At 38.6% G+C, this 16,341-nt stretch overlaps 1 protein-coding gene across 1 annotated transcript; it reads right to left on the bottom strand.

Annotated features, from left to right (window-relative positions):
• Positions 1-380: 380 nt before the first annotated feature.
• On the bottom strand, positions 381-13,153 carry TUBE1 (tubulin epsilon 1). Its single transcript, XM_054280148.1, has 12 exons — positions 13,129-13,153; positions 12,982-13,055; positions 11,156-11,208; positions 9,995-10,052; positions 9,325-9,440; positions 8,213-8,334; positions 6,745-6,932; positions 5,760-5,935; positions 4,841-4,981; positions 3,178-3,318; positions 2,124-2,298; positions 381-1,068 (listed from the first exon to the last, which is right to left on the bottom strand). The coding sequence occupies exons 1-12, from the start codon at positions 13,151-13,153 to the stop codon at positions 910-912; spliced, it is 1,428 nt and encodes a 475-aa protein (XP_054136123.1). The 3' UTR covers positions 381-909.
• Between the last annotated feature and the right edge of the window lie 3,188 nt (positions 13,154-16,341).

The raw sequence follows: 16,341 nt of genomic DNA, 5'->3' as shown, positions 1-16,341 counted from the left end.
ACAGCTCACTGGCAAGCAACTGGAAATAGCTGTACATTCTATTTTGGAAAAATTCTCACTGTAATATAAAAAGCTGCTTGATACCCCAATAATTATAAATATTAAAACATCTATTTTACTTGTATTCTTTCAAGGCTATAAGTGTTTTTCTCCAAATGGTATTAACTTCATCATAAGTGCATGTTTTGCTCAGAGGTATTCTGTATTATCTCATTATCAAGTGCAACTCAGCATTCATTAATATGAACCATTAAAATATTAATTAATATTCCAAGCATAATACTTGAAACAAAATTTATTTTTTAAAATTTTCTGTTATTGCTGATTTTGGTATTAACTGAGAATCCTCTAATATAGTTAACTACAACACAGGAGCAGAAATACCAAAATGAGAAACATAGCTTAGAGCAAGCATTCTGAAATGTCTACTGCTAAGTGTAAGAAAGCAGTTTCATTAGAGACTTGCTTTCATCTTTGAAAAGACTACATGGGCTTTTCTTCTCTTCGTAGTTGCTTGTCAAAAACTAAATCTAGCAACGGTGATCCTTCCTTGAAGCAAGACCAACCTTTAGTTTACTGGAAGTTGAAAGTCTGAGAAAATAATTACATTTTTGGCTGCTACATGCAACCTCTCCTCCTATTCTTCACAGCATATTGTGTGTCAATTTACTCCACAGTTAGGATTACTGTCCTTACTGATACCAGCCACAATTAGGTGCCTTCAAATCTTTCTCACAGGCATGGCTCCTCACTTAATGATCACTCTTGAGGAAAGGAAGCTGTTCTGCTGGTCCCACTTTGGAATTACAATAGCCAGGCATGTTGAAAGTCATTCTGGTTAACTGAAGTGGCTGGATGTTTAGGGAAAGTGCTTATTTGTTATTTTTTTTTAAATCAGTTCTTCCTTCTTTAAACAGCTATCTTCAGTCTTGAAGCATCTATTCTAGGCCCACCCTTTGTAGCATCCAATTCATTGTACTCTTCTATTAGGTCAGACAAAGAGGATATAGCTTCTGAAAAACAGCTTTGCTCCATCCCATCTATTTGCAGATAATGGTGAAGGTGAGCCTAAGAGGATTAAAAAAAAAAAAAAAATCAGTGTTATCCTTTTCTTGGTATTTGATTGCTTTGGCTCAGAAAATACCAGTTAGCCTGTACTGAAGGGGGGGAGGGCAAGCAGTGTTGAAATGGCACTTAGAAATTTATATCACGACATCCCTTGTTTAAACACTCGGCAAGTTTGGTAACAATCCCCTAGTGAATCACAGTCGATATTACTGACTTCCTAAAATCCATCTTTTCATATTGTGTTCTTGGGTACACCAGACCAGCTGTGGATTGGGTTTACATGGCAGGGTTTTGGCAGCAGGGGAGTACAGGGCTGCAGGGGTGGCTTTTGTGAAAAGATAACAGGAGCTGCCCCCATGCTGAACAGAAGCATCCCAGCCAGCTCCACTATGGACCTGCCACTGGCCACAGCTGAGCCCACTAGTGATGCTGGCAATGCCTCTGTGACAGCTGGGGGGTAAAAACGCTGCACAACAGCTGTGACAGAAGACTCAAGAAAATGTGAGAGAAACAGTCCTGCAGATACTAAGATCAGCAAAAAAGGAACAGAATTCTGAGGCTGGGAAGAAGGCAGTGGAGTGGGGGTGAAGGTGTTTTCAGTTTTTTTATTTTATTTTTTGCCATCCTACTCTACTATTATTGGCAATAAACTAAACTAATTTTCCAAATGCCAAGTCTGTTTAGCCCATGACAATAACTGGTGGTTGTTCTCCCAGTCTTGATCTTGACCCACAAGTTTTTCACTGTACTTTTCTCCTGTCCTGCTGAGGAAGTGAAGTGAGAGAAAGCTCAGTGGACTACAAGGTTTAGATTAGATATCTGGGAGAAATTATTTACTGTGCACTGGAACAGGTTGCCCAAAGAACCTGTGGATGCTGCACCCCTGCAAGTGTTCTTGGCCAGGTTGGATGGGGCTTTGAGTCACCTGGTCACACAAATAAAACCCTTGGGCTGTTAATTATAAACAGTCTGTTCACAACACTAAGATCTGGGTTTCAATAATGCAAGATGCTAGTGATTAGTGACTATGGACATTATAATGATAAGAATTGTACCTTTTTCTTGTAGAGCTTCATAAATCTGTCTTTGAGTTCAATGAAAGTCGGTTTTACACAGGTGTTGTTTGCTAAAGCCAGAAGGGAATGGGAATGACCCACAGGAGGTACTGAACACAAACCAGTCTTCCAGCCCTCTTGATTCCAGGAGACAAAGTGCAGAGAAGGCTTCAACCTGTGATACAAAAATTTAATTAACTAAGAAATATAAAGAACACAAAGGCTAACAACTAAAAGTTTCAACTAACAGTCTGAAAGATTAACATTTAAGCACTCAGGATTAAGGAGGACAGTTTTAACTATCACTGTGAATAAGATATTTTAGACTTCAGACTAAACCACTTTTTCTCTATGTTAAATTTAAATTGAAAACATGCACTGTGTTTTGTTAATTTAATGCATCAGGATTTGAAATGTGAAGTTACAAGTACCTGTTTCTATAAAAGGGACTGGAAGCACTCTGAGATTTAATAAAGGGGCAGATTAATAGTTTGTGAAGGTAATCAGTCTACCTGTAGTTTTGAAACAAGTAAAATACTTTAGAGATTCCCAGAAATTTTTCCCCATGCACCCCTGTCTGCCTATAAATTCCATTTTGCCTGCCTTTCCTGTTACACCTATGTAGCTCAATACTGTTAAAGAAAATGGGTGTTAACACAACACAGAGTTGTTAAAATAAAGATTATTTCCTACCTATGTGAAAGTAACCATGGAAAGAGTAGGGCCTTCTGTTCAGCAAAAACAAACTTCTACTACACAACTCATTACTCCAACATCCTTTGCTGTTGGGAGACCCCTGAAAGGGTGGACTTTGCTTTTTTTTGCAATTTTGAGGAAGACAGGAGTAGCACCTCCCTTTATTTGAAAATCCAGGAATAGCTTTTTTTCACACATTACATAAGTTAGTTATGTTTTCTTCCCTTCTAAAATTAAGAAAAGGAAGTTGGAGTAAACTGATTTGGTATTGAAACTGTTCAAATGAAAAGCTGGAATGCTCTGGACAACTGCCAATTTCTGTACAAATCCCATGACTGCTCTGTGTGGTATTACAAACCTTTCAATATTTCTGCGAAGGTCTGAAACCTGCACATTTCCTCGAACAAGAAGTGCACAGGCCAGGTAGAGGCTGTGCTTTGGATCTGCTCGAATTAGTTGATGATCTCTGCTAAACGCATCTGAGAACATCTGATCCAACCTGGGTGAAAAGAAAACAGTTATCTATTCTTACTAAAGTAGGATACAAAGGTTCTTCAGAATGCCCCCCTTCAGGGTTTAAAAGTTCATAAAATCCTGGATAAAGGTACATTTAACCCAGGACCATATATGATAGGAAAGATTCAAACCTTTATATGTACATATGTTGGTAATAGAGTTTTTAAAAACACACTAGATCCATTTTTTCCTCAACCACAAGTTACAAGCCACTGTTGAATCAGAGAAGTTGCCTTTATAAAGGCAATTTGAGGCCAATGGTTACAAAGTCTAAAAATTTTGTAAAAGGATTTAACTACTTGCGGTTCTGGTTATGTGGCAATTTGAGTGGACAATCTCACTGGGAAGGATCTGACAAGGGATATCAAAGTGCTGACCCTTACAGAACTGATTATCTGCCTGTTACACTTCATTATTTAAAAGGATCAATGAGTCATAGAACTGTATTAATTTTGATTAATGATTTGGGAAAAGACAGGCTATATCTACCTGCCTAGTCTACTTATTCTAATTTTATCACACATGACTACTTTAAAAGATGACACTGCAGATCATATTCTTTCTCTCTTCACTTCCTTAACCCAGTTTCACTGTACTGTGGGATACCAAAGATGGTGTTCTGTGGACTCACAACATCTAAGCTATTCTTTCCACTTGTTCCAAATACTGTACATTTATAAACTCTATTTCTTTTTTTCTTTTATCATCTCTGCCACAATCTGCCTATTGCAAAAAAATAAAGGGGACAAAAATATTACTGTTCCCACTTCATTCTGAAACATCTTCGACCACCTCCTCATAGTCAGCTACCTTCCCCCCAGCCCTATACCATATCCTCAAGGTATGTTCTCAACAGATCTGACTGTCACAACTTGGAAAATAAGTGTGGTCCTGCCCTCTTCTCCACTTTGTATACTTCCATCACTTACCCTTAGCTGTCTCTACCACTATTTGTCTCTATCTCACTCTTGCTGACTGAACATAATCCACCAAACCCAGTAAAATCTATTTTAACTGGTAATTTTTCTGCTATGTCAATGGGATAAATATCTCACAAAATTTGACACACCAGCTTATCATTACAACAAGATGTTAAATAGGCTCACTGCCCTCACTGCATCTCCAGACTGAAGTAAGATAAATACTGAAGTATTTCCCCAAAGAGCCTAGTTAATCCCTTGTTTGTCTTTAGAGTATTTTGTCAGTCAACTGCAAGCTGTTACTCAAAAAAACTTGTGGTGTGGGTTCTAAGTAATACATTTTCCCAACAGAAACACTTCCAGCAGAGATTAAAAGCATGTCAAGTTTACTGGCTCAACCATTACACAGAAAAGGGACAGCAGATGTTCCATAAATCAGCAGGGTGAATTTGAAAATGTGGCAGATATACAAGTTTCAGAACTTCCACCCTTAGTTTGGCTACAGAACAGAATTTTTAAATGAAAACTATGGAAAAATCAGAAATTAAGCTTTAAATGTGAAACTCCAATAATATTTTTTCTTACCTTCTAGAAGGAACATTAACATCTGCCAGTGTATACAGAGGAGTCAAGCTTGAAACCAAATAATGAAGTCGAGGAAATGGAACCAAATTCATGCTGATTTCATTAAGATCCATGTTTAGGGAACCTTCAAATCTAGCAGAGCTGAAAAATTAACAAATTACTATGAAACTGGACAAACTAAGTACATCACTTCTATAAAAAAGTGAAATCTATTTTCCAGCTGTTCTGTACAATAAAACTGTAAAACAACACAGCATTCAAGCAAGTGTTCGAGTATAATCACAAAACTTTCACATCTGTCAGTAACAGTGCTATGTCTTACTTATACCTCTCATTAAAGAAGAGTAAGTTACCAAGAGTGATTCCTTGTTTCCCAGCTGGAGTCTTTAGCATTGATTTATTATCATTCATAATGTTTAATACCACTTAATACTGGTTAATTTATACCAGCTGGTTAATACCAGTTAATTATTACCCCTTTTACTAAACAGGCTATAGTAAAACACATGTGACTTAGCATTCCTGACAAGCTGTTTAAAAGAAAAACAGGCCAACCAGAAGTATAAAGTATATTTCTAGCAGTTTATGAGCACAGATGATCCGACAATATTTACAAAATAATGCCTAGAAAGACAAACCTCCGTGGGTTCCATTATGCACTTGTAAAAGACAATTTCCTTCTGCCTATAAACTTACCTCAGGTTTAAGACTATCATGGCTAAAGCAGCACCACTACAATCTGAATACTTCCAAGTACTTTAGCATTTAGTAACCAGTTCTTATAAAGACAAGACTCATATTGTAATATAAGGAAATAATGTAATTACTACTACTCAAGTTGATGCAGGCCTGCATATTTACAGCACCCACCACCTCCAGCAATCCTACTTTGTTACAGAGGAATAACCTGTAACTTTACCTGGTCAGGTTCAGCAGCAAGTTGGCGACGATGTTATTCATCGCATCAAATGGCTTCTCAGGTACTGTTTTTGCACTGCCTGCACTTGATGTTACCAAGCTGTTTTGCTTCACAGTTGATCCAAACTTCCCAGAATTGGTCATCTGATGAATTTTATTAACTATCTCAAACAGAGACTTTAAAAGAGAGGAAAAAAAAAAGCACAGAGGTAGTCTTGAGTACAGAACTTTGAAATTCAGTACAACACATTTAATTTCTAATAATCTTGAAAGCTCAGACATTGTAATGTTAGGTTAAAGATTATACCTTGATACATCTAAGTCCAACTTTTGAGCAATTCCAGTGATTAAAGTGTTTCTAAGTCTGTGCCTTACATATCACAAATATATACACAGCTTGACTCAGAAGTTTGAATTTTATTCAATTATTCAAAATGCTTATGAAAATTTAAAAAGCAGTTTTAGAAGAGAACACCTGTGAAGCAAAAAATGTAGTTTTTAACTAAATTTCATTTTCTCTTGCTTTTTTCATAAACAAACAGCAAGACAGCCACTGAAGCTAGATTCAAATGAGTCTAGCACTTTGCAAGGTCAGGTATATCTATGATGCCCATATCACTAATCAGCACGGTTAAGCTTGTTGGAATCTGGAGAGATCAGAGGTCCTTGAAGCACCCTACTAATACCATGCACAAATTGATTGTTAAAAGAATTGAAGACACTATCTCAGTAAATAGAAGCTTTTCACTGTTTATCCTGAAATAGACACGATAAAATTTACTCTACCTTAGTTTGAAGGAGCAGAGCAACTTTTTAGTGATACCCATGTTCATTTCAAAAGCTTGCAAGTGACTTAGAAGATAAATGATTACTTTAAAAACTGAAATTGTGCTTTCAGATATTTTGTATGCAAATCAGTACTGAAAAGGAAGAGACATTTCCACATTCTAATAAAAAAATTACATAAATAGTATATTATTTCTTACTTCATTTTCTATTGGTAGCACACAGTCTGCATGTTCATTAAGCTCCTTCATAGCCAGAACACTGTTATATGGAGAAGTAATAACATCATCTTCACCAGAAGGATAAACTGAAGTAACAAATCTATATACTTCTGGGAATTCCTCCTCAAGCAAGTTTAGTACAAAAGTTCCAAGACCAGATCCTGTCCCTAATTATGAATGAAGACAGAATGAGAGAACACAGGTTCCCCACATTATCTTAGGCTCTACGACTCATGTAGGAGACATACAACTTTTCAATTATATATATTAATGAATATTTTCTGAAGCATTTGGCAGACAGCAGAGGGTACTCAAATGTTATTAAGGCAGGAAGGTTTGTCCCAGACAGGAAATTAATTATGTAATAAAATTATTTCCCACAGTATGCCAGTCAGAATGAAGAATACATTCTCAAAGATTTCTGCAAACCAAATAGTTCTATGATGTAACAAACATTTTTCTGACCTAGTATTTCGACTTCTTATTTTGAATTCTTTAATTTGAATTATGAAACACAACATTTGCTTAAGAGCATTGAACTGCCCCAAACAGTACTATTTTCATTTTAGGGTTTCTTTATGAAATTTCTCATTCTTCAGTAAAAACAGAACTGCCCCTTCCCCCCAGCAGACAGGCATTTTTCCTCATTAACACTAAGCACACAGCCCTGAGTTCAAAACAGAGAACTGAACTGTGGTCTGTTTCTGAATATTCAGCTACATTCTCAGTGGCAGACAATTTAATCTATGAACAAGACTGCAGTTTTCAGAATAACAGAAACAGTACCTCCAGGGTATCTGAAATTAAGCCACAAAAAAGGCCTTTGAAAAAATCCTTGCTTCATATTTAGAGCTATTTTCTGTGTCTTTTTCCACATCATAACCAGTTATAATACATGCTACTCTCAGATTTCTGGGATAGGAAGGCTTAATGGCAATGCAATATTGACAAAACTTACACCACAAAGGATTCCTCCTTTTGGCTTATTAACTAACTAGATCAGATTCAAGAGAATTATGAGGGAGGAAAACAGAAAAACAAAGTTTTTCCAAAGTTAAGCAACATTAGAAATCTCCTTCAAAGCCTTTTGGAAAATTCTTTCCCCACAATTAAAACGATTATGACAATGCTGTCGGTGTTCAGAGGTCACTGACCCTTCTTCTGATCAGTAATACCTCAGTGTTTATCTTTGTTACCTGCCTTGACCTACTCACTGCCTCATGTTTAGAATTTTAGCTGCATTTTTGTTCTGGGTAGCACATCAGAGCTCTTCAGTGCTCTAATATAACTAGTGATAAATAATTACAGGTCCACTTAATTGTACTATGTTAATTTTTTTAATCTGCATTCTGAATGATGTAGATTATTATACTGATTTTCTTTTCAAGATCCATGTTTTGTTTTTTTTATCTATTGCAGTCATACTCCCCATAAGAAGATTACTTACCACCTCCCATGGAATGAATTATAAAGAAACACTGTAGACAATCACAATGTTCAGCAGTTTTTCTCAGCTTTTCCACTATGTTTTCCCGGTACTGACAGCCATATATCTTATGACCTACAGCCCTGAGGATATGAAAAGTACTTTAAAACCTCCCCTCAAAAAATCAAACTAAATTTTTAATTTTAAATCCTTTTTAGAGTTCAGGGTCCAAAGCTGGGTGCAACACCTCATCTATGAGAGTTTCTAAGTTGTGACTACATATGAGCATATGGGAGTCAGGACATGGTTTTAAATTGGAGGATGCAAAGAGATCTAAGTTCACAACTTTGGAGTATACACTTATTACTCTGTGCTGAAAAGGAAATAAACTCCCATGCTGGATAATCCAATAGTAGTAATGAAAGCTACATAGTCCTTAACAATAAAGATATCCCTATGTAATAAATGTGCAGATAATCTTTTGAGTACTATGCAAGTCAGTTGCTACTAGTAACAGAACACCCCCATTTTCAACACACTTGTCTGCTAGAAGATAGTAAAGTTGGTAGATGGTAAAGACTGCTTTACTCTCCATATTGCACTCTCTTTTGGTACATTTGCTGGTGATTTGCTTTCCAGTCTGTAGTGCACTGAATATTATTACAGCACCTTAAGGTCTCTGTAAAAATTTGGAATTCATTATGTTAACCAATTTTTTTCTGAATTTTTCTTTTAGTAATGTAGTTTACATGCACAAAGTCAGACTGCTTAGAAATCAGAAGTGCATTTGTTCATATATCTCATTTCCACAGTAGCTGCACAGTCTCAAGCTAGATTATAGCTTCGACTCAGCAATGAAAGCAGCTGAACGCCAAAGAAACAAAAATAAAAAGCATGCTCTTTTGTAAAGAAAATCAAAAAAGAAGAAGAAAAAAAGAGAAAAAATGATATATCAGCAGAATTATTCTTCTGTAAAAGCATTTTCAAAGCCCTCCTCCAGGCAACAGTGACTCCAAGTTTGCTGGTAAAATGCTGCAGCTCTCCAGGTGCAGAACGAAAGCTACGGTTTTCATTCCCCCTTTCAAATGCCATCTAATTAGCTGCTAAGAAATGTGTTCTAAAGAGGTTCTCACCAGTTGTTTCCTGAACCAGAAACATCTGTGATAAGCTGCTTGCTATCAAACACATCCCTCAATGGTCCCTGTAGAATTTCATTTACCACACCCTCCTCCATGTCAATCAACAGCGCCTTCAAGAATGGAAAGAATTTAAATTCAGTCAGTAAGCAAACCACCCTTGAAATAATCACACAAAGAAATATGAAATTATTGACAATACCAAAGGAATTCTGTTTTTACTCTGCTCCACAGAAACCTTTTCCCACCCCAGTTGTTAACTAGGAGACCAACTAGATTCACCTTAGCTGATTGTTTAGCTAGGACTGCATTTCAGATGAAATTTTGTTAAAATTTTATAAAGTTTTGTCCCACTACTTAGGAATAAAAAAATTAAAACATTTTTATGTTTCAAGTTTCCTTGCTTCTTAATCATTTAAAGTGGCTCAAAGAAACCCAACCCTTAGTTAATAATATCTGCAATCATTTTATTAAAATTCCAATATGAGTTACTCAACAAGACTGGCAGCAAACTGTATTTACTGCATTAATAAAAGTTAATATTAGAAATCTAACTTTCAAAGCAATACTTATACCTGCATGCAATTTTAAGAACTTCATGAGAATTCCCACACAGTTGGGCATAAATATTCAAAGTAAAAACAGTGACCTTTATAGATTGCCTTACTCGTGCTTTTAAAGAGCAGATTTTTCCTCTGTAAATATCAGGACCATTATCACCACTTCTGAAAATAAAAAAAACCAGAAAAATCAAAGATCATATTTGCAGCATAAAATACATACTACAATAAAATTTTATCGCTTATATATTGTGTTTGGAGGACTATGACAATGCAAACAAACAGAAACACCCTGAACATGCTGCTAATAGCTTATAATTCCTGAAAGTAATGCAATTACAGCACATGAACTCAACCAGAATTATCCTAAACATTACTTCAAGAAGCTGAAAGACAAGCATAAAAGTTTACTCTCAGATAGAGCCTCTGCTTAGTAGCAATGCTACAAGCACTGCCAGAACTGGAAAGGATTATCTTTTATCAGCATGTGATACATGTATCCACATCAAACAATGGAAAAAAGCTACCCATGAGTTTTTCAGTGGGAGCAGTACAACACTGCTCATGCTCCAGGTGTGAAAGCTCTGTAACTGCACCAGCACAGTGCTGGGCTTGACTTATTCTGCTTATTATGATTTACCAGCTCAGAAATCCTGCTGGGCTGACACAGCTAAATCCTCCTTCTTTCCCAGGATTGGTTGTACTGAGCCAACACAGCAGACTATACATGATGTTACAATTTTCCCACTCAAACGATGAGACACTATGGTCTGGCCAAACTGTATTCAGCACAAGGAGAGGAAAAAAGGCAGGGATACTGGAACACTTATTTCCTCTTCCATTACTTACCTAATCTGGGAGCTGGCCAAGCCTAAATTTAAAGTATGTCTTAAGACCATACTACATTTAGCCACCATTATATTCACAAAACATCAGCTAAAATTCAGCACCAATGTTCTGAGCCTACTGAGTCCCATCAGGGACAAGGGGAAGAGAGTACAGGGTTGCACTAGATTACTCAAGAATTTTCCAATTTGTCACTCAAACATGGTCTCTAGGTGAGCAGCTCACAGCAGCCTCCAATACCCATGTGATTCCTCTAGCCCTCAGGACACCTGCAGGACTACACTATAGCACCAGTAAATCCTCCTAGAGAACTTCTCTTCAGGGACTAACAGAATTCAAAGAGGAAATAAAACCAACCCCAAAACAACATTTATTTTTTTGATCTACCATGTAATCTCATGAACTGGTTGATAAAACCTTACCTCGGATCTACGTTCCTAAAGAAACTGCTTAAGGCTTCATCATAAATTCCTTTCTGAAAGGAAACAACACAAAATTATGCGTAATGTCAAAAATTCTCAGTGTTTTTTCATGGAATAATTTAAGTTGGCAGGGACCTCTGAAGGATACCTGTCAAACTTCACAACTTGAAACTGAGTGAACATCTCTGTAGAACCCAGCTAGTTCTAGTCATCTCCAAAAAGAACACTTCATTGAAACATCAGCTTGTTATTAAAGACTGAGAGAATGTAACTAAGAAATTAATTTGTCAGCACAAGATTAAGCAACTGTAGTAGTCTACTGAAGATCCCAATGCAATGATTAAATTGAAGAGCTGCTCTTCAGTTGACTCAGTTCATCACTGATACAACTCTCAGTTCATCATGAGTTCCAAGGCTGTGATACCAATGCCCATGGAGTTCTGCAAAGAGGACAGCCCAATCACACTGATTCCTGAACTCCCTGCCAAGGGTTCAAGGGGTTCAATGGCAATTACTTACCCCAACATAAAACTAAAGAGATCTGACAAGTTTAAATACCTTAAGTGCTTTATAGTCACAGCAAGAAGAGTGTGATTTTGTTCAGGGTACTCAGCACAATCCCATGCCCTCTTCATGTTGCTATTTTGGTCAGTAAAACTGTACAGCAAGCCATGGCATGGGCTAACATGGAAAACAATGGTGGGCTTTAGAGGTGTCCTCTTTTGCTTTACTGCCAGTGGCAAAGTACCAGCACTGAACAGCCCTCACTGTGTTGTTAACAGCCTCAGATCTGGCTGTAGGCAGACACACTGAGCTTTCAGGGTGCAAATTTTGAAGAAAGCCGGCCATAATTAGTGATCACAGAATATTCTGAGTTGGAAGGGATCCAGAAGGAACACACAGTCCAACTCAGCCCTTCAAAAGACACCCCAAGAGTCACACTATGTGCCTGACAGTATTGTCCAAATGCTTTTTGGGCTCTGACAGTCTTGGTGCTGGGGAGTCTGCTCCAGTGGCCAACCACTCCCTGGGTGAAGAACCTTTTTCTAATATGTAACTTAAATGTTCCCTGACACAACTTCGTTCCTTTGGGTCCTGTCACTGGTCATGACAGAGATCAGTGTCTGTCCCTCCTATTCCTGTCAGGAGAACATTGCAGACTGCCATGAGACCCTCAGTCTCCCCCAGGCTGAACAGACCAAGTGCCCTCAGCTGCTCCTCACATGGCTTCACCTCAAGACACTTCACTATCTTCGTGGCCCTTCTTTGGACGTTCTCCAACAGCTTGATGTGGTTTTTTACATTATAGCACCCAAAACTGCCCCCAGCACTCGAGGTGAGGCCGCCCCAGTGCAGAGCAGAGCGGGACAATCCCCTCCCTTGCCTGGCTGGTGATGCTGAGCCTGATGTCCCCAGGACACCACTGCCCTCCTGGCTGCCAGGGCACTGCTGACTCACGTTCCACTTGCCATTGACCAGGATCCCCAGGTCCCTTTCCACAGCACTGCTTCCCAGCCTCTCACTGCCCAGTCCGTCCGCACATCCAGCGTTGTCCCATCGCAGATGCAGGATGCGCTAATCCCCGTTAAACTTCTCACGGCTGGTGACTGCCCACCCTCTGATTTAACGGGGTCCCTTGAGAGTTAAGAGCTAACCTTACGTTTTGTTTTCATGATTAGTGACGGCACAAGAAGCTGGGGGTGGTTGTGCCCACAGTGAAGCGCCCTTGGTTTAAGCAAACAAACCCAGCGCTCTGCAGCCACAGGGACGGACGCGGGAGCAGGGAGGGCGGCTCGCCCGGGCCGGCGGCGCAGCGGCGCCCTTACCTTGTTGACGGCGGCGTGTTCCCGCAGCGCCAGGTCCCAGAAACGGCATCCCACCTGGTTCCCGCACTGTCCCACTGCAAAGGGGAGAGACACGGCTCAGGCACGGGGAGGGGGCGGCGGGACGTCCGGGCGCCATAAACCCCTTACCCTGCACCACCACCGACTGGGTCATGGCAGAGCCGCCGGTGCAGGCCTCTTTCGAAATCGGCGCCCGGAAGCCGCGCCCCCCGAGTTCCTGCGGTGGAACGTCCCAACCGGCGCTTCAGCTGCGGGCGCTCGCCGGCTGCCGGCCGCGAGTGGAACGTGCCATTAGGGAGCGGGGGGACAGCGCGGGGTGTGGTGAGGTTTGCATACACTCGGAGGGTCTGAGGGGGACCCGAGAGGGGCTGCGGGGTCTCGGCTGAGGCCCAGATACAGGAGGCCTGACAAAAACCCAACATAAAGTCTCTGTACAGGAGAACAAAAGTATTTCCATACACTGCAGTTCATTATCCTCTATGGATAAAATGTTGCAATAATAAAGCGCTTTATTTTCCCCAAATACATAATTCAGGGAGATGGCGTGAAATGTGTGAAACGGTATGAAAATACAAACTAAAAATTAAATGAAAAAGCGGCCATTTGGAAACGCTGTAATGTACCCTCCCACCCGGCTTGCACATTAAGCTCAGTTTCATATTGAGCATATAATTGTTCACAGTGAAAAAACAAGGAGTGTAGAGATGCTGTTGTCTCAGCATGGCAAGGCTGGTCTGCAACACAGCTCGGCTGCAAAATCATAGAATCCTTTAGGCTGGAAAAGACCTTTAAGACCATCAAGTCCGACTGTTAATCCAGCACTGCCAAGTCCAGGACTAAAACAGTAAAGAATGTGTGACATGCAAAGCCTGCAGAAAGCTGTCTGGTGACACAGATGGCATTTCTGCTTCCTGTGGGAGGACAAAAGCAATTCCATGCAATCCAGTCCATTAAGTTTTATGGCTAAAACCTTCCAACAAAATACTCTTTTTCCAAATAGATTATTTGTAATGCTGGTGTACAAAAAAAACGTGCTAAATAAAATTTTTAATCCTTTTTTTTTGCTCCTAGACATGACATGGTAGAGATTAATTGTAGGTCTACAGAAAAATAAATTTGTAGTAAATGACTATTAAAAACAAAAAATCTTTCCAGACGTTCCTGCAAAGATTATGTATATATTGCAGCAAATAAAATATTGTACAGTATGCGTTATATACTAGAAATAGATACACAGAGTAAATTTGTGAAACTTAATTGAAATCATGTTGGTCTTAAGAAAAAGTACTGGGTGGCCCAAGTTTATGCAAGTGTCATGTATGAAATGTGTGAAAAGGACCAATGGCTTTAGTGTTATAGGCATGTTTAGCATGAGTACAGTACTACTGCTTCAAACATGTCTTTTCTATAAACTAATCACCAGTGTAAAACTACATGAATATTAAACAGGAAAGTAGGTAGTCCTTTCTCTCTGGACAGATTAGATGTAACTATAACTTAATTTTGTTCCCTGTGTTTTTTTTTAAGTGGTCCAAACTCATAGGCTGTGCTCTGTTCATGTTATTAGATGTCAAACTGCTTTTATACTTCTTGCCTACTGTCATGTCCTTAAAGTCTTCTCTTCACATGTCTTCTCAGCCTTAATTAAGGTTAAAAGCAGTACAACATTGCTTGTAAGCATTCTAATGCTTAATTTAAATTCTACAGAATCTCTTGATATTACTGTATCTGATTTTCTTTCTTCTTATGTAATTTGCTCCACTTTCGACTTTATTTTAGAATTAGTTGTATTTTTTGTGTCTATGTCCCATGAAGATTCAGCTTAGTCAGATTCACTCTATTGATCATGGTGTTGCAACAAGACACTCTGAGCTTTGGCTCCCAATGTTCTTTAAGTGGTCTGTGAAGGCAAATATAAAGTGATTATTCTCTTTGAGCTTGGAAACACCAAGAACTGTGAATTGACAACAGACTTATAGTAATATGTGTTTCTTACCCTTAATTTCTCAGTAGCATTTTGCTGATGCGTTATACAGGAATGGTGTTCCACAGCTTTGGGACACAAATTGGATAATTGCATAAATAACTTACTATGTTTTTTAGTGGAAATTAATCTCCATGGACCACAGTGAATCTGTGAATAACCCTTAAATCCCACACTGTAACAAGAGCCAAAAGTGCGTCACAAGTTAAATATGTGTACTATGCTTTCAGCATCTTTTTAATAAGTCATTTGACTATTTAGACCACATGCTGCTGTAGGGAGAATACACTGGAATTTGAACTAATGTTATCCTTTGACTTACATTGTGACTTAGTTCACATATGAAGGTTTGTTGGTTTGTAATTTTGATTTTTTTGGGTCTATTTTTTGTATGTTTGAGTCTTTTTTAATTTAGAATTGTTGTATTTTGGGAAATTACTGTCAGGCTTGTAACACTTCATCTTTCATTTTTCTGTTCAGGTTGTTGTCCATACACTGTGTTCTTGAGGAGAAGGGTATTCTCTACAAATCTTGAGGTGTAAGAGATGGAGGGGGCTGAGATCTCATTTAAATCCTTTATTTTGGAGCAGTTTCCTGAGCATTTGATCTTGAAATTGGTTTCTTTATTACATAGTCCTGCAAATGTCCAATTTCAGAATATTTTGAGATACAGTAACAGTGTAGTTGCAGCCCTGATTTAGATAATGGCTATAACAACACTTATTAAAACCTTGAAGGTGCCAGGGAAAAGTTGTAATCTACTTAGAGTCAGTGCTCATTTCTTGTAGGCTTTCTGCAGAATTTAGATAGTTATGTTAAAAATGGAAATGGACAATCTGAGAATGTAACTCAGAACTTGAAGGTTTTTCCCAAATCTTTGTAGATGAAGGCTTTTGTACTTTGAAGGTATAATTTTTAAGATAGATACAGGAGACAAATTGAATTCTGGGAAGATTTATCTTTAGCCAGTTGCCCTCTCTTAAACTCCAGCAGCCCTTAAAATGAGTACAAAGGTATGTGCAATATAATGCATCACAGACTGGCTTTCTTTGGCACATATGAAATGGTAATGTTAAAGGTCTATGTGGATGTTGGGGGCAGGGAAATTTACATTATTTTTTGCTCTCTCCTGGATCTGCAAGTATCCTCTGGTTAATTGTGTTTTTCTTTGCAAACCCTGTTCTGCAGAGGGAAAACCCACACCTCTGAAGCCTACAAGGGAAAATTGATGAAGACACCCTCCAAAACAGTGCTGTGTTTGATTAGCTGGTGATATCGTAAAGAGAAGTAAATTGAATAGTAGCAGTTTATGAATTTTAATTGGTTTTTATTCACATACTGTTTTAGTGTATTTTTAG

This window comes from Melozone crissalis, unplaced genomic scaffold, assembly GCF_028551555.1.
Source record: "Melozone crissalis strain CALT ecotype California unplaced genomic scaffold, PUWL_Pcris_2 ptg000027l_1, whole genome shotgun sequence".
NCBI lineage: Eukaryota > Metazoa > Chordata > Aves > Passeriformes > Passerellidae > Melozone > Melozone crissalis.
The sequence above is the reverse complement of the archived record's forward strand: the minus strand, read 5'-3'. Positions and strand labels throughout refer to the sequence as shown.